Source organism: Euprymna scolopes, chromosome 26, assembly GCF_053919585.1.
Source record: "Euprymna scolopes isolate OS-2025 chromosome 26, ASM5391958v1, whole genome shotgun sequence".
NCBI classification, from domain to species: domain Eukaryota; kingdom Metazoa; phylum Mollusca; class Cephalopoda; order Sepiida; family Sepiolidae; genus Euprymna; species Euprymna scolopes.
The window spans coordinates 89,328,213-89,353,942 of NC_136507.1; the positions used below are offsets into that span (position 1 = coordinate 89,328,213).

The 25,730-nt window shown below is 31.7% G+C and overlaps 1 protein-coding gene across 4 annotated transcripts in view; it reads left to right on the plus strand.

The window, feature by feature from the left end:
- The window catches only part of LOC145248252 (putative E3 ubiquitin-protein ligase HERC1), a 335,131-nt gene that overhangs the window by 260,986 nt on the left and 48,415 nt on the right, over positions 1–25,730 (plus strand). For all 4 annotated transcript variants that reach the window (XM_080110122.1, XM_080110124.1, XM_080110123.1 and 1 more), the window contains 7 exons: positions 89–283; positions 6,355–6,479; positions 8,962–9,164; positions 11,289–11,400; positions 13,282–13,467; positions 16,312–16,410; positions 22,025–22,204. In XM_080110122.1, coding sequence (XP_079966248.1) covers positions 89–283; positions 6,355–6,479; positions 8,962–9,164; positions 11,289–11,400; positions 13,282–13,467; positions 16,312–16,410; positions 22,025–22,204 — 1,100 coding nt within the window. The remainder of the gene's footprint in view (positions 1–88; positions 284–6,354; positions 6,480–8,961; positions 9,165–11,288; positions 11,401–13,281; positions 13,468–16,311; positions 16,411–22,024; positions 22,205–25,730) is intronic.

A 25,730-nucleotide genomic window follows, 5' to 3' on the forward strand; every position in this document is an offset into this window, starting at 1 on the left:
AATATAAAAAAATTCTGGCAAAGATTATTATTTCAAAGGTTTCAAGTTTTAGTCTCCTATGTACCATTTTTTTTATTTTCTCTTTTAGGTCGAGAATGTTTTATCGATGTTAGTCCAAATACAATTACTGCATTGACATGGCCTCAAATTAAAGGACTGTCAGAAAGTCTGCATAAATGTGATACGTTACTTCTTGGCCGAGCAGATGGATCCGTCGCCATTATTGAAGTCAATAATGATGGATCAATCCGTCGCCTGGAACTTGAGCACTGCTACAGAAATGGTGAGAATTTTTTAAAATTTGTTTTTGAACAGTTTATTCCTTGAGAATATTTTTTTTTAGTTTATGTTGGATTATATTTTAATACTAGACTACCTGTGACCCGTTGGGTCAGTATGCTAGCTATGGAATTCATGTATGAGTGTGATACTTGTAACGTATAGAAAATATTCTTTTTTACATAACAGAAACATTTCTATGAAAGTATATTAAAATGAAAAATCACGGACGGATCACTCAAACATGAAAAAAACAAAATCCTCCCTATTCGTGTAAAGTTACCTATTTTTTTGAATAATCGCTCAAGAATCGAAAATTAAACATCATTTTCCTACGAATCGAACGCCGACGAAAGGCATTTAGCAGCAAAAACGCACATGAATCTACCAATGAAAAATATAAGAATGAAAAACCCATATTGGAATCCTTCAACCAAGTTATAGAAACTTAAAATCTAAAAAAAGATAATTAATAAAACCTGAAGCAAAAAAATAAAACCTAAATAAATAAAATAAAATAAAACTAATATTGAAACAGATTAGTAAATGTGTCAACAAATTCACTGTTCTCACACAACTATTTTGTATCTAGAAATGTAACAAAAAATAAAAAAAGAAGGAAGGAAGGAAAAGGGACGGATAGAGAGTAGTAGTAGTAGTAGTCTTGGCTTTATTACAATTGTTCTTATGTTTGTCAACGGGTTAAAGTTGTTTAGTTTTAAGAAAATAGCGACAGTATAGTTGTAATAAAGAATAGTTGCAAAACACCCCCACTCTGCCCATGTTAAATAATAATTTCGAAATAATAACGTTAATATTTCAGTGCTCAGGTCAAAATCTGCAAAAGAAGCGATTTGTGTTTATTTGTTTACGTTGTTATGGGTTAATGTTTATGCGCACATGCGCAACCGGATGTCGTAAACCGGAAAGTGGATTATATCACTCGTTACAAGATCATTTGAGTTTTATAATTATATAGATTAAGTTAAGCTTGTATTATATATGGAAAAAAGTTGAAGAAATAGTTTTTTTTTTTTTTTTTGAAGAGAAGGGTTAGCCTATCTGGATAGATGAAGCTCTACCTGATTAAGAGGAGCAATTATAAGAAAAGAATATGTCAATAAAGATGAGGGTGATTACAATAAATGAAATGGAAACGAAGGAGGAAACCTCTTTTTAGGCCATGATATTTTAAAGCTAAATGCTTCTCATCAGAAGAGAAGAAAAATCAGCATTATACAAGAGTTACAATTTAAGTCACAGTGGTATGCCTTCACTCTCATATACATACATATATATATATATATATATATATATATATATGTATATATACAGCCTTTGTGACTTTACACGACTGGTCGCCACAGTTGATTGAAAATTTCTTGGGGCGACTAAAAGTCATAAATCACTCGCCCGCCAGGCGATAAAATTTCTTTAAATAAAGAAACGGAGAAAACTCATTTATTTTACCACCCTCAAATATGTGGTGACTCAGAATGACCTATGCCTCATCATTTGTGAATTCTTTCATCTCTCTGTAAGACCTTTGGAATATCGTATTGAAAAAAGAGTGGTCACGCTAAAGCTCAACAAGAGGTCAAATGTACACATTCGGCGTGTAGTCAAAATGTCTCCTTCGTTTAGCTCTCTGATTTTGAAATTCATTTGGAAAAAAAATTCTTCGACGCTACAACTACATACACTTCATGCTTACAAAAGTAAAGATGAACATTTGAAAGAGGAAAAAAACACAGTGTTCCGTCAAGCATCCAAAGAAATGATTCTTATTTCTATGCAACAATAATATGAATGATGCTATATAAAGAAACTAGTATTGTATTTTAACGTTTTGTTGAATATTTACTGAAATGTTTGTAGTAATAAAATAGTTGATTTACAAGAGTTAAACAAATATTTTCTTGTTAGATTATACACATGGTAATTTCTTGAATTGTTGTAAAATTATTTACTATTATTGACTGAAACAAAGACAAAGTCGGATGAGTAAAAATGTTTTGTGGGCGAGTAAATTTTCCCTCACACTCGACCGGCGGTCGAGTGATTTTTTTTTTCAAATCTCAAAGGCTGTATATATATATATATATGAGAGAGAGAACTTTAAAAATAGATTTCTTTTGGAAAAAAAGGGTTAACCTGTCTGGATCGATAAAGCTTTACTTGATTAAGAGGAGCAATTATAAGAAAAGATAGATGTCAATAAGGGTGGGAGTGATTACAATAAGTGGAAAGAAAATGGTGGGTGGGGGAACTATTTTAGGCAATAGCATTTCAAAACTAAATGCTTCTCATCAGAACAGGAGAAAAAAATCAGCTTGTTACAAGGATAAATGCAAGGAAGACAACACCAATTTTAAATACATTTAAGGTTAGAAATGGGAAAGTTCAGGCGGAGAAGTAATGAAAGGAGAGGAGAGAGGGATCATTATGAGTAATTCTGAAGGAGAAGGGCTATTTAGTAGGAGGGGGATAGGGTACTGGGAGTATTTTTTTTTTTTTTTTTTTTTTTTTTTTTTTACAAAGGCATCACCACATTATCAAGGCCCAGAGGCCACTCAAGGATAAGGGTTAAAGAGTGTACAGTAGAAGTTGGTCAATATAGTAATCATTAGTAATGAAAATTTGGTAAATTTAATAACTTATATGGAACGGCTCATCAAGAACTTATTTACTTTAGACTTGAACAAAACCATATTGTAGTCAGCCGGAAAGCAGGAAAACGGAAGACAATTCCACAGGCGTGCAGTTCTAAGAAAGAAGCTTTGTTCATGGAATCTACGTTTAGGTTTAGGCACAGATAAAGAGTGGGGGAAATTATTGATAGTGTTTACAGCTAGACGAGTGTTTCTTGTGAAAGTTTGGCGAGGGGGGACCATAGATTGAAGCTCAGTTGAACACTTTCCATGAAAATAACGATACATCAGAGACAAACTCGCAACATCTCTTCTGTGAGATAGAGGTTGCAAGGAGGAGAAAAGGACATCTCCTACGAGGCTACGAAGTCTATTTTGAACTCTATCAAGGCAGGACAAGTTCTTTCTAGCAGCTCCTGCCCAGATGTGGCAACAGTATTCCATCCTTGGACGTACCTGGCTCTTATATAGATAGAGAATAGCATCAGCAGTGAGATATCTACTGGATCAATAGAAAGATCCCACCATTTTTCCAGCGGCCTTGGCAACAGATTTGATATACGTGTTCCATTTAAGATCAGGAGTAATGGTCAAGCCCAGAAGCTTGTCAAAACTTGAGGCCTCCTGAAGACGAGAGCCATTCATTTCAATTGATGACAAATGTGGATTAGAATGTTGATGATGTAAAGAGAGAAGCTTGGTTTTAGATGCATTAAAAGTAACCAGCCACTCCTTTCCCCATTGTACTACGTGCTCAAGATCAGAGGAGAGAGAATTGGAGAGAACTTGGTCGTTTACTGTCTTAGATGTGGTACCATAAATGGTAGTGTCGTCAGCATAAATGTCTACAAATGATGTAAGGATATGATTTGGAAGATCATTAATGTAGATCAGGAAAAGAGTTGGGCCCAGGATGGATCCCTGAGGGACACCGGCATTAATATTGTGAGCTTCTGATTTTTGCCCCTCAACTACTACTCTTATGAATCTATCAGAAAGAAATGATTTAATAATTGAGAAGACTTTTCCAGCTATACCATAGCTAGCGATCTTATGAAGTAAACCTTTATGCCATACCCTATCAAAGGCTTTAGATATGTCAAGAGCAATTGCCCTAGAAAGATTGCCACCGTCGAGAGATTTGCTAATCCTATGCGATATAACTGTAAGGACATCTGCTGTAGATCTAGCAGAACGGAAACCATATTGAGTGTCACTAAGAAGGTTATTTTTGTTGAGATGTTTGATTACTTCTGTATTTAATACAGATTCTAGCAACTTACTCATGACGCACAGGAGACTTATTGGCCTGTACTGAGAGGGGGATGAGCGATCACCTGAATTCTTAAATACAGGGCATACTGATGAGATTTTCCAGGGAGATGGGAAACTATTCTCCTTAAGACAACGTTTAAACAGTTTTGTAAGTATGGGCGCTAGTTCAGGTTGAAGTTTTTTGAGTACTATAATTGGAATACCATCAGGGCCAGTTGCTTTACTGGAATCAAGGTTTTTGATTAGCTTGGCAACATCACGTACAGATATACGTATATCACATAGCGTGTTTTCTGATACAAGAGGAAATATTGGGGGTTGGCGGTCTTGGTCGCAAAGGGTAGAATTAGCTGCAAAGTTCTTGACAAAGAGTTTGGCTTTGTCTGATGCTGACGAGATTACCTCAGATCCATTGATAATAGTTGGGATGGAGCACACGCTTCTGTTCAGGATTCTGTTTGCTATTTGCCAAAACTGGTGGGAACCAAGCCGCTGCTCAGCTACTTTGGACTTAACAGATTGAGCATACAACTCTCTTGCGTTCCTTATTACTTTCTTACAATGGTTGCTGGCAGTCCTGAAAACGGCTTTAGTTTCCATACATCTATTACGTTTGAAGCAGTGGAAAAAGTGATTTCTGTGCGCAATGGCAGCAGCACATTCTGGAGAGAACCATGGCTGGCTGTTAGGTTTTTGCTGAAACTTTTTAGAGGGTATGAAATGGTCAATACCTACAATTAACCATTCAGTTAGGTCTAATACTATAGAGGACACATCCTTTTTAAACATGGAATGCAGAGGTAGATCAGATATAAATGTACGGAAGCTATCCCAGTCAGCCTTAGTGTATCGATATACTGTACGATGAAGAGGTACGTCTGGGGACTTATTACATTTCATTTTTATCTTAATTGATACAACAGAGTGGTCGGAAGATCCAAGAGGCGACAGAACAGAAACTGAACATAGTTCAGGGCAAGTTGTGAGAAAAAGGTCTAGTAGGCTCGCATACTGGCCGTCATTATCGGGCACACGGGTAGGTTCCTGAACAATCTGAGTGAGGTCATAGGCAATGGAGAAATCATGACAGAACCTCCCCTCATCATCGGTCTTGTTTGAGTGGGTCAACCATTCGACGTTGTGAACATTGAAGTCTCCACATACGTGAATGTTAGCTGAAGGATAAGTAGAAAGGACTTGGTCAATTTTCTCAGATATGCTTTGAAAGATAGTAACTCCGCTGTTGTGGGGGCGATAGAGAGTAAATATAAATGCAGTAGTGTGAGCTAAAGCAACCCGGAAGCACATATAAGGTAAATTAGGATCTTCCCTGGAGATGTCCCTCCCACATGGAAAGCTATCTTTAATATAGGCACATATTCCATGCCCATGGCGATCTTGGGGGTCAGATTTAGAAGTTAAGTTAGAGTATCCTGTAATTGCAAACTCATCAAGGGAAATAGCCTGTCCAATGCCAGTTTCACTTAAAAATAAAAGGTCTGGTTTAGTCTCCTGTAATTGGGTTTCAACCTCTGGAAGGTTAGAACGTAGACCCCTGATGTTGGAGAAGGAGACATGGTAGTAGGGGTCTACGTTGGAAGTTGGAGAACCGGGTTTAATAAGAAGAAAACATGCAGATTATAGCTAGAGCAATTAAGGAATAGAAAATGAAACATAGGAGATAAGGATAGGGAGTAGAAACATAGAGGGGGGGCAGAAGAAATGGAGTATGTAATGGAGGGGGAGTAGATAATAAAATAATAAAGATGAGAAAATAAGTTAAAAAAAACTTCTAAAAAAGAATAAAGAAAACATTTTTTTCTTTCTTTTATTTTCTATCATTTATTTTTTTATTTATTCTTTAAGATTTTTCTATCATTGCCAGCTAGTATTTTGGCACCTTTCAGCCCCACTAGTGAGAGATTCATAATTTCTGATATGCAGAATTTTGAGACATCTGAAATTCTTAAACCACTTATCAAGCATGCATGAATGCCGACCGCCCGAGTTTTCAACCAGCAAATGTTAGAAAGCGTTAGATAAGAAATATTTTGAACATAAAGAATTTCTGTTAACTTCTTTTGAATCGTTCTAAAAAAAAAAAATAATGAAACTTTGTTTTATTATTTTTTACTTTTATTTTTTTCAGTATCTGTGACCTGTGTTTCATGGTCCAATGAAGATCAGAGATTTGCTGTCAGTTTCAGTGATGGAGTTTTGTCACTCTGCAGCCGAGTGGATTTCAAACAGCCCATTATCATAGAAGCTTATGAGGTAAGTATTGTGCAAAGTATTTTTTTATTTATTTTTTTTTTTTGACACATCCTCTATGTGTGTGTGTGTGTATATATATATATATATATAGCAAGGCTTAGTCAAAAGGACTAATTTGGAAATAGGATTTTCATCTCAAAATAGATTTACAATTGACAAGTCTTAAGAATGGATCCATCCTTATTTTTTTTTTACTTTTTTTCTTTTTTTATGACTGCGTCGATTACAAATGGTATAAAACCAACAGTAATACACTTTCTGGAGTAAAAGTGCAGTTTAGTGACGTGAACCTAATGTGATGATAAATGTTGCTTTATTTTCTGTTAAATATTAGTAAATGTGTAATGTTTCAGTTACAAACAAAGGAAAGAAATAAATAAAAATCCAGGTTGTCATTTTTTTCTTTCTTAACGAAAGTTTTTTTATTACCGTTATAATGTATGTATATATATATATATATATATATATATATATATATATGTGTGTGTGTGTGTATATAATCAATACTTATCACTTGGAACACTTTTTTGGCATGAAGTGACCATCAAGGTTGAAATGCTATTAAAATTAAATGATCAATCATTCTCTTGTGTGACAATAATTATTATTCAATGTTTAGTTGAATTATTCCACTATTGCAATAATGCTTCCTTTTCCCCAACCATACCAACATGCAGCAATTTAAATATGGCCCCTATCATAGTAGTTTTTTTATGCGTCACAGTACCAACATGCTTTGTTTTGGATGAATAAACGATAAGAATATGGATGAAGTAGGGAATAAGGACCCCAACTGATTTCACTGCGAAAAAGAAACAAAAGATACAGATTTCAATCAACATTGGTTTGACCTTGGTTTAGAAGTCAGTTTTTAAAAGCAGTTCTATACATGCCAGCATGTAAAATTGGCATTAAATTGAATATGATGATGGTGATGTTGAAAATTAAATTGCTAATTAGCAGCTTGGCTGTAACATCGTATGATGTTAAGCCCAAATCCTCACTTTGGAGATGGAAGGGACTCTTTAAAACATACCAAATATTCATCCAAGTCTGGTACAAGGCTAGCTGCTTAGAGTACTCTTTGTAACTATCTGCCAGTCATGAAGTAAAAAAATCTTTGACACTTCATACTGATATTATCAATTTAGTAATCAGCGTAAAAACATGAATGTCTCTTGCAGTAGTTGGAATATCGATAGGAACGCTATTTGTCCCTTGATTTTATTTTGTCTGAGTCAAGTCCCACAGTAGATAAAGAGTTCTCAAAACTTCTAATTAGTAGCCATTTATGTTATATATATATATATATATATATAGTAATTTATAAAATATATATGGCGATTAAGCTACACTGAATATTCTGCGTTTCATTCAACTATAGGATTCGCATAAGCCTGACGAATCCTATAGTTGGATGAAACGCAGAATATTCAGTGTAGCTTAATCACTATATATATTTTATAAATTACTAACTAGCTCTACCTACGTATTGAGCACTTTTGAAGTAAATACTTAAAGTTTATGCATAAATCTATACTTTCGTATATTAAATTTATGTGAATAAATGAAGTAGTTTATATATATATATATATATATATATATATATATATATAAATAAATAAAAGGAAGTAGAGTGAAAAGCATATCTTATTTTTCTTTTATTAATATTATTGGAAACTTTTCCTTTTTTCCTTGTACACATTTTTGTGAATTATTCCATGGATTTCTGCCTTTGGATTATTATGGACCATCTTCTTCCAATTACGGGATTTCCTTGGATTTTACTTGTACAAATGGAAATTCTTTTAACTTTCTTGAAGTTATACATTTGGATTTTACCGTCACTGGATATTTTATCTTCCACCAGACTATCCATTCATGTTTAATCACCTTTTTCTTCACCATATTCCCTCTGCTTCACTTTTTTTGTTTTCAAGTAAGATCTTTGACTTACTTGTTGTTTCATCAAATACTTCTGCATGCAAAATCCGATCCCACATTTTGCTAATTCCTACCCTTTGATGAGAAGGAAAGTATTTCTTCGAAACTCCGCAGATTAAGGACTATCCACTTATCTAGTGTTTCCTTTTCAGATTAAATATGTTTTTAACTCATTTCAAAGTGTTTTTTAACATATTTTATTAACTGTTTGCTCATATATATATATATATATATATATATATATATATAAGTAGTACCGTTTGTGTACGTGTGTATGTATAACTCCCCTACACACCACTGGACCAATTATGACTAAACCTGGCATGATGATGGTTTCCGACTAAAAATGGTGCACACTATTTTTCAAGGTCGAGGTCAAGATTTTGCTGTACACTTGGGTACCCGCTTGCCAAAGCGCGGGTATCATTTTAATACATGTCATTAGAATGTACATTCTCAATATCTTATCTTCATCTTGTCCCATTTTTAATCATCTTTTTATTTTTGTTTTGCTTTTCCAATATTTTGTTTTAAATAGACATCAATTGAAAATGTTAAATGGGATCCGACCGGACTTCTTCTGGCCACTTTCTCTGCTGATTCTCCAAGTGTGAAGATGTGGAGACACAAACGAAAAACTCTTAACTGTATGCAGGTTCTTGAACACAAAAACAATGTTACTGCCATTGAATGGTGTCGATCAGTGGGAATCGGAGATGATAAGGAACTGATGTTTGCCGTGTAAGTATTTCACAATTCATATTGATTTAATTTTTCATGGCTAAGAAGAAAGTGTAGTATCTGCTGATGCTACACTTTATTCAAACTACTTATATGTTACGCTCACAACATTTTGGCCGATGTAACCTTTGACCTTTTTAAGGTACATCTAGTCAAGCTTGGGAATCTTTTTCTTGAATTGAGGAATTTGTATGGAATTTCAAATGGAACCCTTTATTTAATCCATGAGGATAGCTTGCTCTTGGTCTATCAGCCATGACTGAATATAAGTATTAAATAATTTGTATTTGTAAATTTAGTACAGAGTAACTTTGCTATAAGAGACTTCTTAGGTCCCTGTGACTCTCTTATATCCGGGGTTCTTATATCCGGGTTACCCTGTACATTAACACAAGCTCTAATTTGAGACCAGAGAAAATTTCTCTTATGTCTGTTTTTCTTATATCCGGGTTACACTGTATCACCCAGCTTGAAGATTGAACCTTCAGCCTTCAGAAGACTGTCACTTAGAACTAATTAGCACATATTCGTTATGCCACAGGTCCTTGTGAGTTCGACAAAAAGATTCCAGAGTTTGACAAGGTGCGCTTTAAGATCAGAGGTTAAATTGGTCACAACGAGAATAGCATCCAAGATGATGTGTTTGGAGAACAGTGACTGACTAGTTAATGATACAGACTAAAAATCTAGTTCAAAACCAGTTAATTCCACAGAAACATTTTGATCAAACCCCTATCCCTGCCCTTGTGTCTCACCCTCTGAAAAGTAGGTAAATAAAATAACAGTAGTCTGAATAATCTAAATTGTCAATCCTAATCTAATACTTCGTTGGCGTTGTGGTCCTGTAAGGGTCCGGAAGAAAGATACAACTCTGTAATTATTGAAAACAAAATATATTAAACAGAAAAAACAAATACAACAAATAAAGGATATACTTCAGTCCGACTGCTAAGTGTGCTTGTACATAACTTGTGAACAATGCAGAGAGACATATTCTCTTGGTCTTTATAATAAATGGAAAAAATCATTATTATCTGTAAGGTGGACACATCACAACACTTAGTTTTTTAGTGGCTAAAATTTTGTTTTTAGAATGAGTGGTTATAGTCAGCTAACATACTTGCTAACTTCTGGCATGGCTGCTACCGGAAGTGGTGACAAGGCAAATCAGTTCTTTCACTTTTATTGTTCTTCACTGGAGATAAAATTTAAACTTCTATTAAAAATTATTGAAAACAAAATATTATTGGGCTTTTAGTATGATAAACTTCAGGGTTTTATCTTTCTGGAAAAATCTAAATTCGTTCAGAAATTTCGGATTTTAATACATTTTAATTAGTTTAAAAAACATCAACTTAATTATTCTCTGTTTTGGCAATGTCTATTCCTCAGTGTTTCTATTGTGAAGCGATTTCTTGAAATAAAATATAAGAAAACTACTTTATTGAAAAATATACAATAAAAATTAACAAAATTCTCCAGATAAAAATAACATAATTAGTCTTTAAGTAGTTTTTAGTTTTAATAATAAAATTAAAAAAATAAAAGTTTTTATTTTATTTGGAATTTTATAAAAAAATGTTTATAATATTATAAAAATGTTTTGTTTTTTTTAAATTTTAAACGTAAAAGTTTATTTGAATTTATATCATAAATATGTTTATGAAAGTATAAAAAAAATTAAAACCAAAATAAACTTTCAAGCATCATTAAAAAAAAAAACGTATTCAATACATAATATTCCCAAAAGTGTTTAAAAAGATTTAAAAAAAAAATTTTTTTTTTTCAATAATTCTTTTAAAAAAAAAAAAAAAGTGCGCAAAAAGTGTTTTCAGTAAATCTTAGAAAAATAAATAAATAAAACTAATTTCAATAATTCTTAATTAAAATAAGATCGATAAAACTTTTCAATGATTATTAATATAAAAAAATAATGATCAGAAAAATGTAAAAAAAAAAAAAAAAAAAAAAAGTACATGTACAGGAAAGATATCGGTGTGAAAGAAAAAAAGCGAAGGAACTGATTTCCTTGTCACTGGTAACAGCCATGTCGGAAGTTAAGAAGTACGTTAACTGGTTATAACCAAATGCTATAAAAGAAAAATGGTCTTTTTGTTTATTTAGTGGCTGCAATAACGGCACCGTGTATCAATGGAACATCCCACAACCATCACCAGATGAAAGTTTTTTGTCGCCAAATGCATATGCGATGGAATCGCATGAAGAAATGACTGAGGTAAGATGTTAATTTGTCATTTTATTTATTTATTTTTTAAAAATCATTTTAATATAAAAATAATGTTGGTACTTACATAAAACTAGCAGGGAAACTCGATGTTGCCCAGAATTGAATGATGATCAACAAATGTTCTACACTTCCAATACTTTTATTATCATCGAAATTGGTGAAATTGCCCATTTTTCAGTCAAATCGATTGATTGCCTCCTATAGTCTGAGCACCCACTGCAGTACACCAGGAGGAAGCTTCACACGCCTCCCTGCCATGATTTAGTCCACAATACATTGTAGTTTACATTGCACTGTAGAGAATCTACTGTTGATTTTATAAAATTATTTTTTATATATAATGGCTTGAATTGAAGTTTAAAGTGAAAAAGTCAAGTATCATGGTTCAGTTGTACTTTACACGGAAATATTCATTTTGAACACGCCCCTATCTTATTAAACCTACAGTTAATTTTATACGCCAGGCCTTTCTGCTTGTGCAGTGATAAAACTTCTCAAATGTACTTGTGGTGTTAGGCTGTATAAGGGTGTTAACTTCAATTAAAATCAGTCTGTTTCTTCTTTAATGGAATTTTTTTCTAATTATTGATTTTTGATACTTACCAAAGGCATTCTGATACAAGACTTATCTAAGAACATTCCCAGACACATAAAATGTTAACTTTGGTGGAAATTGGACTGTTCCTTTTTTAATCAGATTTTTTTGATTATTGATTTTCAATATGTATCAGAGGCATCCTGATACAAAACCTATCTAAGAGCACTCCCAAACACAGGAAGTACATAATTTTTGGTGTGCACAAATAGTTTTGCCTGCTACATAAATATATCAAATAGTTTTCGCATTATTTTATTTTGAACAACCATATTGCACATGTGCATTAATCTAAACGATTGTCGAATTGTTGATGATTTAATTTTTATTGAATTCTTACACATCTCCTTATGATGGCACTAAATATTCTTCACATCAATAAAACGAATGTCACTTTTTGAAATTATTTAAAATTCTGCTGTTTTAGTCAACAAGATAACATAATTTGATTTTGGAACAATTCATTTCAAACTGAATAAAGTCTGGTGTATTTATCTTAGTGTCATTAGATTAATCACCAATGTTGATCGGACAATCTCAATCTCATTTTAAAATTTGTAAAAGGTGATAACGTACACACGAACATAAGATGTCTTAGCGTATTATTATATAGATTTAATAGAACTCATTTTATGTTTAAAATGAATTTTTGGTGCAAGTCTATAGTTCATCATAAATAAAAACAAAAAACAAATACAGAAAAATCTTTATGCTGTACGTGCGTCTCCTGGAACAAAGATGTCATATTCCAAATATCATGTAAATTGGTCAAGTAGTTTTATTTTGACCTAAGAAGGTCAAATTTTATGAGTATCCACAAAGGGGGTGTCTTGTGTCCTCATCTTGAAAAAAGAAGGGCAGATAACTCCACCATAATTCATATTTGCAGAATCAGTTTTATAACGATTTCACATTAATCACTTAAAATTGTTTAAAAAAAGACTTTCTTTATAAAAAAAAAACAAACTACTTGATCAATTTACGTGATTTTTGGAGTAGGACGTCTTTATTTCATGGCATGTACGTACATCATAAAGACGTTTCTATAAATTAAAAAATTTATTGTATGGAGGTTGAACTGTGAACTTGCACCAATTTTTTTATAATTTAAATTTTATTGTAGCATCTGTTTGTGGAAGGCGATAACATGCATATGAACATTAAGTCTTGGTGTGTTATTGCATACATTTTGTGGAAAACTTTTATTTTGTGTTTTAAAATGAATTTTTCTTTTCTTCTTTTTTTTTTTTTTAATAATTTAATCTTTATTGTAGCACGCATCCCCTGATGATGGCACCAGTAAGTCTGCTACTGCAACCCATTTACAGCACGCTTCATTGAAACCCTTGCTTATACTTGTTGGACACGTCTGCAAAGTCACCTGCATCGTATTCTCGCCCAGCGCCCTCATGTTAGCCACTGGTTGTTTCAAAGGATGGATAAACATCTGGTCTTTAAATGTAAGTAATTTTTATACATATATTTCTTTTTCATGTCGTAATTAATTTATATAATTTTTTTTTTATGCCGTAATTAATTTATATAATTTTTTTTTCATGCCGTAATTAATTTATATAATTTTTTTTCATGTCGTAATTAATTTATATACATTTTTTTTTCATGTCGTAATTAATTTATATACATTTTTTTTTTTCACTTCAAGTGTATATCTAATGACCTCGACTGAAGGTTAAATCTAGACAGTATAGGAGAATGTGTGCAGAACAGAAGACTTTGATGGTATGGTCACATTTAAAAAATAGATAAGAGTTCTTGCGTCAGTGGATGTAGAACAGTGAAAGTAGCAGGTCTAGTTTATTGGGGAAGAACAACGAAAACGCAGGAAGTGATAAAAATGTATTCTGGAGGAAAAATGTTAAATAAAAAAATGTTTGTAAGAAATTTGGGCACTTGTACAGTTTAATCAAGACATTAAAAAAAATGAAAATATTGAAAAAAGGTAATATTGTACGTATCTGTTTTGGATTGAAGATCTCAAAAAAAAAATTTCATTTAATTTGGTCGAGTATTTTTTTTTTTTTTTGTTTTTTTACAAGCGGAAAAAACACGTTTTTATGACAGCACGTTGAAAGTAGACATCTTTGAATTTTTTGAACATGCCACGGGGAGATAACTCAGTTTAAAGCGCTGACACTCCCTCCCCATCTTTAATACTAACTTTTCTTCCTAACAATCGAACCTTTTGCTCGGTATCATAACAAATTGTTTTTTCGCTGTAAAAAACAAAAACTACTTGATGAAATTAAGTTAATTTTTTTTCAGAGAACTTCATTCCTTAACGGATACGTACAATGTAACCTTTTTTTCGATATTTTCATTTTTGAATGTCTTGATTAAACTGTACAAGTCCCGAAATTTGAGTGCTTATTTAGAATTAAACTTATTAAAAAACAAATGCAGAAAAATCTTTACGGTGTATGAACTTGTCACCGAACGAAGATGTCATATTCCAAAAATCATGTAAATTCATAAAGTAGTTTTTTATTTTCTGAACTAAGAAATCAAATTTTATGACTAACATAAAGAGTAGTGTCGCTGTCGTGCTCCGGGCAATACTATGTACATTAAGAAACTATGTTTAGTTTGATTAACATGCATGCGTGGCGCACATCCACTCGATGAAACCCATGTGCGACTTAAAAGAAGAAAAGATTTTGTCACTTCTTCGATCTTGTCGGTTGTGACGAGCCCCTGATACAGGGTGATCCCCCAAAAAATGGGCCCCAACTCTAATTAGGCCCTGTTTCTTAGTGTTTTGTCTGAATGAAATGAAACTTTGGTCATAACTAGTTTATTATATTCAAAACATCTCATCAAAACACTAGGATCTTTGGCCTTTTTCTCCATCCTTCACGGCTGAGACAATTTTTTTTATTTTTGTACCTTTTCTCCACATTTGAATATTTTTTGAGAACTTTGAAGAAAAATGAAAAAGAGAGAAGTATACAGACTAATCGTTTTTGTAGATTTCTCGAGACATAAAAGAAGTAACTTGATTAGAAAAACATCAGACTTCCCTATTGCTATTTAGGATTGATATGTAGTTTGCTTGAAGCATTGTGTGGGATAGGTATGTAGTAAAGATTTAGAAGGCTGCCACAATGCGAGGAATGAAATATAGCCGTTGTTGGTAAAAGTAGACGAGAACAAGTGGCGATTTACAAATCAATAAGTACATACACATATGTTTATATATACATATATTTATTCAGTTGTATTAAATACAAATGTCTTACTTGTTATGTCTGCGACAATATCCATTATTAATTTCGGAAAAAAATTCCCTTTTCAAATGGTGAACATAACAGATCGATTCAAAGCATGCTAGATGGTGGAGCGGAAGTTGGATAGCTGTGTGGGGCCCTGGAGCAAATGTGAGGAGGGAGTTTATGTATGGTCTATAAAAAATAAATAAAAACAGACATCGCTGCAAGTTTAGAATCAAAGAATAAATTTTTTTTCTACATTTTAGATATTATTAGTATGCCGGTTAAAAAATACCAACTTTGTTTTGTATTTTTTTAGTTTTAGCTTGACATACATACAGATAACTGCTCTTTTTGTAATCTATATATCTATGATAATGTGTGTGAGGATACTTCTCAACCTTTATACTCAGCGAATTTTGGATCTACAAACTGGAAATTTGGTATATAGTGTATTCAGACATGTGGAAAACATTTTAATCGGTTAGTGGGGGATATCAGATTTTTATCTGTTTGCTAACTGTTTCACAAATGTGCATATGTGAATTGTTCACATTACAGATTTATGTTAAGAATAAGTAGGTTTGAAAACACATTTCAAAGATCGTGTCAAGCTGGCCTAATGGTTATCATACTTAACTCAGTCTTTAGGTTTTGGTTTTGATCTCAGCTTGAGTATTTTTTATTCACCTACAAGAAGTGAACCGTTTAGAAAAAACATAATACTTGCATGCGCATGTCTCAGTTTCTTTCTTTTTTTTCTTTTTTGTTTTTTTTGTTTTTTTTTTCTTTTTATCTTTTTTCTTTTTATCTTTTTTCTTTTTTTTTCTTTTTTATCTTTTTTTTCTTTTTTTTTCTTTTTTATCTTTTTTTTTCTTTTTTTTCTTTTTTTGTTTTTTTCTTTTTTTTGTTTTTTTCTTTTTTTTCTTTTTATTTCGTTTTTTTTTCTTTTTTTTTTCTTTAAGGAATTTAGCGATACGTTTAATACCGAGAAACGGCGGTTACATCTATTAGTAAATTATAAAAATAACATAACATGACTTGTGCATTTTTTAAATTCTTTTTTTCATTGTTTAGGATGGCAGCTTACTTCAGACTTACGTTGGAAATGGTCCAACAAAAAGTTGTTGTTGGTATGAAGAACACTCCCTCTCAGTTAATTTTGCACATTCTAAGGTAAGTAAAATGTGAATAATGTCTTGCTATGAACGAAATATTAAGTTCAAAATTTCGAAGATGATATATTTTCAATCATGATTTTCCCATGCATGCATGTGAAAGGTGTCATTGTCTGATGGGAATTATAATTGGGTTTCAAAATAATGCATTTGAAGTAAAAACATTATCACAAACTGATGTGTAATGTCGGAATTAGTAAAAAAATAAAAATACAAAAGAAATTATCGCGTAGATCTACTAGAACTATATTTTATAAAAAATATTGTTTTCATTGTATATTCTTGATCCGCAATTTTGTAATTTGAAATCAAAGATAACTGAAAACTAAAAACAAGGGAGATATGTCAGTTTTTTATATAGAATTGGGTGCGATAAAAAAAAAAAAATAAACAAATAAATAAAACTACATATTCAATATGGTCCTCCCTCGCCAAACATTCACGAGAAACACTCGTTTGGCTGTAAACACTATCAATAATTTCTCCTACTCTTTATCTGTGCCTAAACCTAAACATACATTCCATGAACAAAGCTTCTTTCTTAGAACTGCACACCTGTGGAGCTCTCTTCCGTTTACCTTTCCAGCTGACTACAATATGGCCGTCTTCAAGTCCAATGTAAACAAATTATTGATGAGCTTTTCCCCTTAAGTAATCCAATTTACCAAATTTGCACTTTTAACGATTACAATGATATTGGCTCTTTTACCACCATACCTTATCCTCGAGTAGCCTCTGGGCCTTGATAAGTTGATTCCTTTGTAAAAAAAAAAAAAAAAAAAAAACAATAAAACTGCATATTCGATAAATTTTATGTTTTCTTGTAATTATTTTTCTACTCATTTTTCGTAATTTTTGTTTCACTAATTTCAACATGACACATAATTACACAAAATGCATTTTTTTTATATCAAATTATAATGCACAAGCACTAACGATATTTTTGTTTTAATAGATAAATATTCTAATAGATAACCTTCTGAAGCTTGTCTTGTCTCATAAACAATTTGAATCCATTTTTCAATACATATATTTGAACATTATTGTTTCCATATCCTAGTGAGAAAAAAATAAGGACTTTTTTGTTTTCTGTTAATAACCAATTCAATTAAATATTGCCAGTATCATATTGTGCTAATGAAGAGATCCATATAATTGTTAATTTTCTACCTTGCTATAGATTTGATAATAAATTTAAATTCCAGAAATGTATATATATACAAGAACAAATAATGTTGGTGTTGAATCTTCCATGGCATGGTCAGTACAAACTATTAATTATGTCTTGAATTTTGGATTCTACCAAGTTATATATATTTCTACTAATGGGTTAAGAGCAAAGTAAATTCACTGATTAATGCAATAATTAAGTGATTAATTTTATTCTACTGAACAGATAATGTCAAGAATTGTAAATGTAGCATTACAAGCGTATGCTGTATTTTCGTGGACATTGGCAATATTACATACCTAATGTGCTTCAACAAGTCATATCTTTTTTATTTGTGGGTCAATTTTTAAAAGAATTACATTGCTGGAAAGAGAATAGAATAAGCATTCCAATGTTAATTTATTTTTCTTTTATGCTCCAAGTTAAAAATGAAAAAAAAAAAACGGTAAAAAATGACAACAAAAAGGGAAACTGTTTTTTCAGTGTTTACATTTCATATGTTACATTTGGATACACATGCGCAGGATTAAATTTGATTGGATGTAGCTGAAATTTTACAGGCTATATAAGCATAGAAGTCCGTCTCTACTGGACTTAGATTTATATTTTTACAACCATAGGAAGCAAAGTTACAACCGAGCAAAGTTAAAGAATATTTCAAAATTGATGAGATAAATCAGCATATATCATCCATTTTCATATAGATAATAGTTTCAGAATTATTTTCATGTATAATATGTAAATATTTGATAATTATTAATTGTGCTGAAATTTCTTCAAAATGTTATCTTTTATAGAAATTCAAATCCACTTACAGAAAAATGGCCTGCTAAGCGCTAATGTGCTGAGCTTACTAAAGTATTCTCTTAAAAATAGAAAACTTCTTCTGCTTTCGTCTTACAAGTCATTTTATATTCTGAGTTTGTCAATTTAAAAAAATTATTTTCAAGATTTTCAAATTTGATTTCCAAACAATACTATTTTGTTGTTGTTAAGTACATCTGTACTAAAAGCCTTAAAAAACAACAAAATGTACTAAGTACATGCGTTTAATTTGTACTTAAGGTAAAATTGATAAGATAAATCAGCATATATCATCCATTTTCATATAGATAATAGTTTCAGAATTATTATTTTCATGTATAATACGTAAATATTTGATAATTATTAATTGTGCGGAAATTTCTTTAAAATGTTATCTTTTATAGAAATTCAAATCCGCTTAAAGGAAAAACGGCTCGCTATGTGCTGACCAGCCTAGTCATTAATGAGTTTAGTTTGTATTCTATTAAAATTAGAAAACTGTTTTTTCCTGCTTTCGAAACGAAAGTTTCATTTTTTATTCTGAGTTTGTCAATTTAAAAAAATTATTTTCAAGGTTTTCAAATTTGATTTCCAAACAATACTATTTTGTTGTTTTTAACGCACATGTACTAAAAGCGTTAAAAAACAACAAAATGTACTAAGTACATGTTTCTGTTATCATTTTATTTATAACTTTTTACTTGTATTTAAGGTAGAATTGTTTTTTAGTGATAAGAAAAAACAAAAAACAACAAATATATAACAAATATAAGGTACTTGTGCGCTTATGCTACCATGCTGAAATAATAATGTTATTATTTAGAAACCCATTCTTAACATGGAGAAGAAGGGTGTTTTGTTAGCTATTCTGTACTTTCACCTAACAATTAAATAAAATATCTTGTGAAACTTGAATTAATTTTTAACTCATTGTCAAGAACATTTTTTTCGAATCTGTAAAACAAACCCGTTTTTTTTAATTGAGGATATCTGAATAATAATAATGATAATTAGGCGGTTCGGTAAAGAATTTCATTGTGATGCATTTTGTAAATTTTTACCTTGTTTCCACCTTAACATTTTTCTTTAAAATAACTACCTTTTGAGGTTTTCAGGTATGCTAAAAACGAATATTGCATTTAAATTTTCCACAAATAATTAGCTCTCCAGATATTAAGCAATCTCATTTCTTGTGTTATTGCTAGTGGCCATTCTGGTACGTGCATTTACACATAGTTTCTCAGGGTTACGTTTGTGCACTCGCGCGTGCCAGGATGGCCACCAGCAATAACATAAGAAATGACATTGCTTAATATCTGGAAAACTACTTATTTGCAGAAAATTTAAACGCAATATTTGTTTTCAGCATACCCTAACACCTGTAAAAGTAGTCATTTTAAATGTTAAGGTGGAAACAAGGTAAAAAAATTAGTTTTATTTCTTTTGTTTACATAGTTGAATTTTCAGTAAAACAACAGAATAGAAATGACAAAAACTATCATCAACTGGTGAATATATAATTGTTGCTTTTCAGGATTCCTGGTATTCTGGTACTGTGAAAGCTACATTAAGGATTCATGTAGAGTATGATTTATGGTTGCATCTCAGAAAATAGGGGTATATTTTGAGCCAGATACAGAGGATTTACAAAATTGAAAATGGGACTGGTCCCAAAATACATAAGTTCTGGTCAACTATGAGAATTTCCATCTTTTACAGAAATCCAAAACCTATATAAAAAATTTTCTTTGATTTATTTTTAGATTAATTCATATTTACTCAATTTTTTCTTTGCTTTGAGAGAAGTAGTAAATACCGGCCATGAATGCTCTTTAGGCATTCAATAGCTACACCCCAGATTAAGCTCTCCTTTGGTGAGGAGGCAGGAAAATGCCTGCTCTCAATAAAGCTATATTTAAATACCACTATAATATTTAGTTTTGCTCATGAATAGACACCCACTGTATGATAGCATGCGCCAGTTTAAAAAAAATTGAAATTTGTACATCTTAATTTATAATTCATGGATTATGGTAAAAGAGATACCTCAGATTTGACTGCATAATCAGAAAGAGCACACAATTTTACACAAGACTGCCAAGTTTCATGAGAATAGCTTGAAAAATAAATAAATGGTGACTAAATTACTGAATTTCTTGATTGTCCGTAATTCAGCCCACTTTTTCTAAAGAAAAATGTCCACGGAAAAGCCTAAATTTTGGCACTTCAAATTCTCATAACTTTTGAACTACTGATGGTATTTGCATAATTCAAACGGTTTTAAGCATCTTTTACATAGCTCTTTTCATGCAAGTTTTTTAAAATAACAATTATCTAAAAAGAAAAAAACTTGTAATGCTAGTAAATGTCAACTGAATTAAAGGAATAAATTGTAAAGATCATCAACATCATGAACTTTGGAATATAGACTTTTGTCATTCATTCATTTTATATATATATATATATATATATATATATATATATATATATATATATATATATATATATATATTAACCCTTTTTGATTTTTTTTTTTTTCAGTCTTGTCCCTCTTAGCTAATCATATTAATTTTTTTTCGATTCTAACCTCAAAGTTTTACATTTCTAATCTGAATGTTTCTAAAGTTAGTGTTGTCTTTTTACCTTTACTTTTGTATAATCCTGGCTTTTTCTCTTCTTCTGATGAGAAGCATTTAGCTCCGAAATGTCATGGCTTAGGGGTTTCTCCCTTATTCCCCTTTCTGTAACCCAAGATGTCACTTTACTTTCTTTTTTTATTTTTTGATTCTGATATATATATATATATATATATATATAAGGGAAGACTTAAATTCATGATTAAGAACGTTTAAAATAAAAGTTAACGGAGTGAAGAGAAGAGAAGTTAACTTTTATTTTAAACATTTTTAATCATGAATTTAAGTTTTCCCTTCATGATTGCGATATATGAATTTTGTACCCCTCAAAGAATCATGATATATATGTATTTGTACGGAAATATTCTTCATTCACTTATATTTCCTTTTTACATATACCAATCCTTATTTAAGAAGCTCAATGTAATTACAGAGCATATAATGAATAGATGACTAAAGTCTATATTCCAAATTTCACTGTAAGATGGTCAACATGAAATTTGGAATATAGACTTCATTTATTCATTATATATAAACATATACATATATCAGGTTTGATTAAATGTGTTAGCTTTCTCTTTTTTGTTTTGGTTTTTGTTTTTAGTGGTTATTTTCTGTATGTAGTGAGCAATTTTCTTGGTTTTAGTTGTAACATTGTAAACAAGAAAATGTGCATAAAATCAAACAATAATAAAATAATATTCCAGATGGCAATCAAGAGGTCGAAAGTGCTTGAATAATGGTCAAAACAAGGATACTTGGCACCATATTATAGAATTTACCAAAACCAAAAACTTGCTTGCAGCATTGAGAAAATATCCAGTTATAAACTCGTTTTAAAATGTTTAATGAAATTAATTTTGTTTTTTAAATTTAATTTTTATATTTTCCCTCTCAGCATAATTTACAGTGTGCAATATTTATGTTGCAATGGGCAGCTTATTTTCAAATTTCCCAATTGCTATCTATTAAAGCTGATAATTTTTTTTATATCATTATAGGATGTTTTGATATTCCACTACTTGCATACACCAGATACTGTGCAAAAATATCATGTTTTATCTGCTGCCCGAAAAAGTCTCAAAATGCGCGGTGTCAGTGGACTTTGTAATGCTCCTTGTTTAAAAATGTTGTTTTTGCAACTCCCAACAATCCTGCAAGAACAATACCTGTATGAAAAGGTAAGATAATATTTTAAATGACATCATTTTTTTAAATTAACCTGTTTTGTTTCAATTTTTTGTCAAAGACAGTAGAAAATAAACCTTAGGTTTACTTTCAATAGCCTCATAACTCTCACTTCCCTTATTTTGTCCTTTAGTTCTCACAGTCTATCAGCAATGTTTCTGAGTTCTGACAAAGGAGGGAGAAGTGCTGTTTTCTTTCTCAGAATCTATCCATTTATTAGGTTGGTGCAAAAACGATATCGTTTTCTCACATAAGTTACTTTTATATATGACTAGCCTGGGTGCCTGGTGTTGCCCAGGTGTGTTGAGGTGTGTGTTGAACAAAAAAAAAAAGTGGTAGTAGGCAGGCTCGAATCCGTGACGCGAAGGCAGAAAAAAAAGTGACATAAAATCTGACGTCTTGCCACTACTCCATGATGCGACCCGAAGTTCGGTATGTTAAAATTAGGCAAAGTCAATCCAACCGATATGATGACTTGCAAAAATGGCTTGCAAAATATTACCCCCCCCCTTCCTTGAAGAAAACAGCCCAGTTGAGGGTGAAGGAATTGATGTTTTTGTACAATTTTTCAGTATTTATCGCCTGAGACATCGGGCTTCAAAATGATAGCGATCTCATAAAAATCCGTCACCTCTGTCGAAGGTTTTAGGCAGACATACATACCCTTAAACAGACAGGTGAGATTTATATTATAAATTTCTGAATTAATTCATTGATATATATATTGATATATATATAGACATGTTATATATCATTTTGAAGTGTGTTTTTCGCTCCATCAAATCATGTTATTTGTTACCGTTCTCAATCTCTTCATTCATTTATTTTTGCAGGCTTTTCGACAGCATGGACAAAATTCAAATCTGTACGATTTTCTCGTTCCAGTTCAAACTAGGCCGAAAAGCTGCTGAGACAGTTCATGGTATCAATGATGCTTTTGGCCCAGAAACCACTAACAAATGTATGGCACAACGGTGGTTCAAGAAATTTCACAATAGTGATGAGAGCTCCTCTGCTCAACAAAAACGACCCATTTCACAATCAGATTGTGACATGTGATAAGAAGTGGGTCCTCTACAACAACCAGCGACGTTCGGCACAGTGGTTGGATGCTGGAGAAGCTCCACAAAACTTCCAGAAGCCAAAATGGCACAAAAAAATGGTTATGGGGAATGTTTTGTGGTCTGCGGTCGGTGTCGTCCATCACATCTTCTTGAATTGAGGCAAAACGATTACGATGGAGAAGTATTGCTGACCGATTGACGAAATGCACCAGAAGCTCCAACATATGTGACGGAGATTGGTCAATATAAAGGGACCAGTTCTTCTCCATGACAACACTCGCCCTCATGTTGCTCAACTGACCTGAACGAATTGGGCTACAAGACTCTGCCTCATCCACCATATTCACTGGACCTCTTGCCCACCGATTATTACTATTTCAAGCAACGTGACAACTTCCTGCGCAAAAAATGCTTCAAAAGCCGAGATGATGCCGAATCAGCCTTCAATGACTTGATCGCGTCCAGAATTCCGGATTTCTATGCTAATGGGATAAATAAACTTGTTTCTTGTTAGCAAAAATGTTGAATCTAATGGTTCTTATTTCGATTAATAAAGTTTATTAGAAATGGAGTTATAATCTTTTAAAGTTGAATATCAAAAAACAACATTATTTTTGCACCAACCTAATAATTCTTACTTATTGTTAATTGAAAAAAATATGTATAAAATATATTCATAAAAATATTTTATACATATTTTATTTTAAAATTTAAACAACGCTTCTATCATGGAAAACGCAACTCTTACTTTATTGCTGGTTAGTTTTTTTTTTTTTTTACCTTTTTCTTAGCACCTTACATGAAGTGGCATCATGCATTGCCGGGAGTAATTTCCATAAAAATATTCTCTTTGTATATATATATATATATATATATATATATATATAAACACACACACAGATATATGGTAAATGTAAAAGAGCAAATGCTATTCATATATGAACTAATATCTGCTTTCATCCAGTCTGTCAGATTCACTTATTTCCAGAAATTTCAGAATAATAAATTCTTTTTCAGAGAGAAAAAAAAAAAAAAAAAAAAAATCTTGTAATTTACCAAAGTGTCTGTCCCCTTTAAAAACATTGTTCAAAGAATTGTTTTACTATATCTTTGAAATAATCAATAATTGTTTTATATGCTTAACTCATAATGCTCTAAGCGCTGTGAACGCAATCTGTAGGTGTAACCCAACGGGAGTGATTGTACACACAGGAAGATGTGCACTAACCCTAAGTCCTGATGGCAAATCTTTTAACTTCGTCTAGTGTTGGACCCCATCAAAAATGTAACCAGATACTCACTGGTCACTGGTGTGTACTTCTATAATGCCCTGAGTGCACAAAAAGCATAATGACCCTACGTCTGTGTGGCAATCCCTTTAATGCGTTAGCTAGCCTTTTGATGTCAAACATTGTGGTTGAATTTTTTCTTCATAGATGCTCCAGGGTTGATTGATATACCGCTTCTCTCCGTTGCAGCCTCGGCATTGGCTATCAGGACAGATCTGGAAACAATGGAGTCATGTTCAAATAAACAGGCAATCAATAATTAATGAAGTGAGATCGTTTCCTTATCAAAAATGTAATTTGCATAAAATAATTCAATTTCTAGTTCTTTCAAAAAAAAAGATAAGTTGGGGTTTCTCTGTTTTTTGGATGCAGAATTTTTTAACTAAATCAAATTTTTTCAAATAGCTTTTTTTTCACTTAACAATTTCAAAGCTAGTTCACATGATTCCTTTTGTTTTTTAATAGCTGATATCAACCTGTATCTTTTTGTCAGCCAGAGAGAAAAGACTCTGATTTCGCCAGGGCACCTACTTTTTATGAAGTCTGCTATTTTTTTAGTTTTATCGTATTTGTTGAAGACTTCTTAAAATCCAGGGGAGGTAACTGTAGTCTATGATTTTGACAATGTAATCTTCAAAATGCCAAACGGCTATTTTTTTTTTTAATTTTTTTTTATTTTGTAAAAAAAAAATGGTTCTAGCAGATATTCTACTCAATTATTTTTCATAATTTTTTTTAGACTTTTTACTAATTTCTGCATGACGTGTAAGTATGTGTTGATGTTTTTATCTAAAATGCATTTTTTTGGAATCTCATTATACAAGCACCATTGATTCTTATAATAAAAGAATTGATGTGAACTATATTAAAAAAATGTTGGTGTATCTATGTTATATAAAAAAATATTTTGAATTTAAAGTGAAACAAATGGTAAGTATGTAATTCTCAAGACTCAAATAGTAACATATCCAAAAATTACAAAAAACGATAAGGTAGAAAAATAATTATTATTAAAAAAAATTTGTGAAATGAAGCAAAATCACTATAGTACGCTTACTAAAAAAGAGAAGTCGACAGGCAAGATAATTAACTTCTGTTGCTTACGTCACGTGACAGACATGATTCATAATGTCGGACCAAATTTATTTCCCCATATAAACTTTATC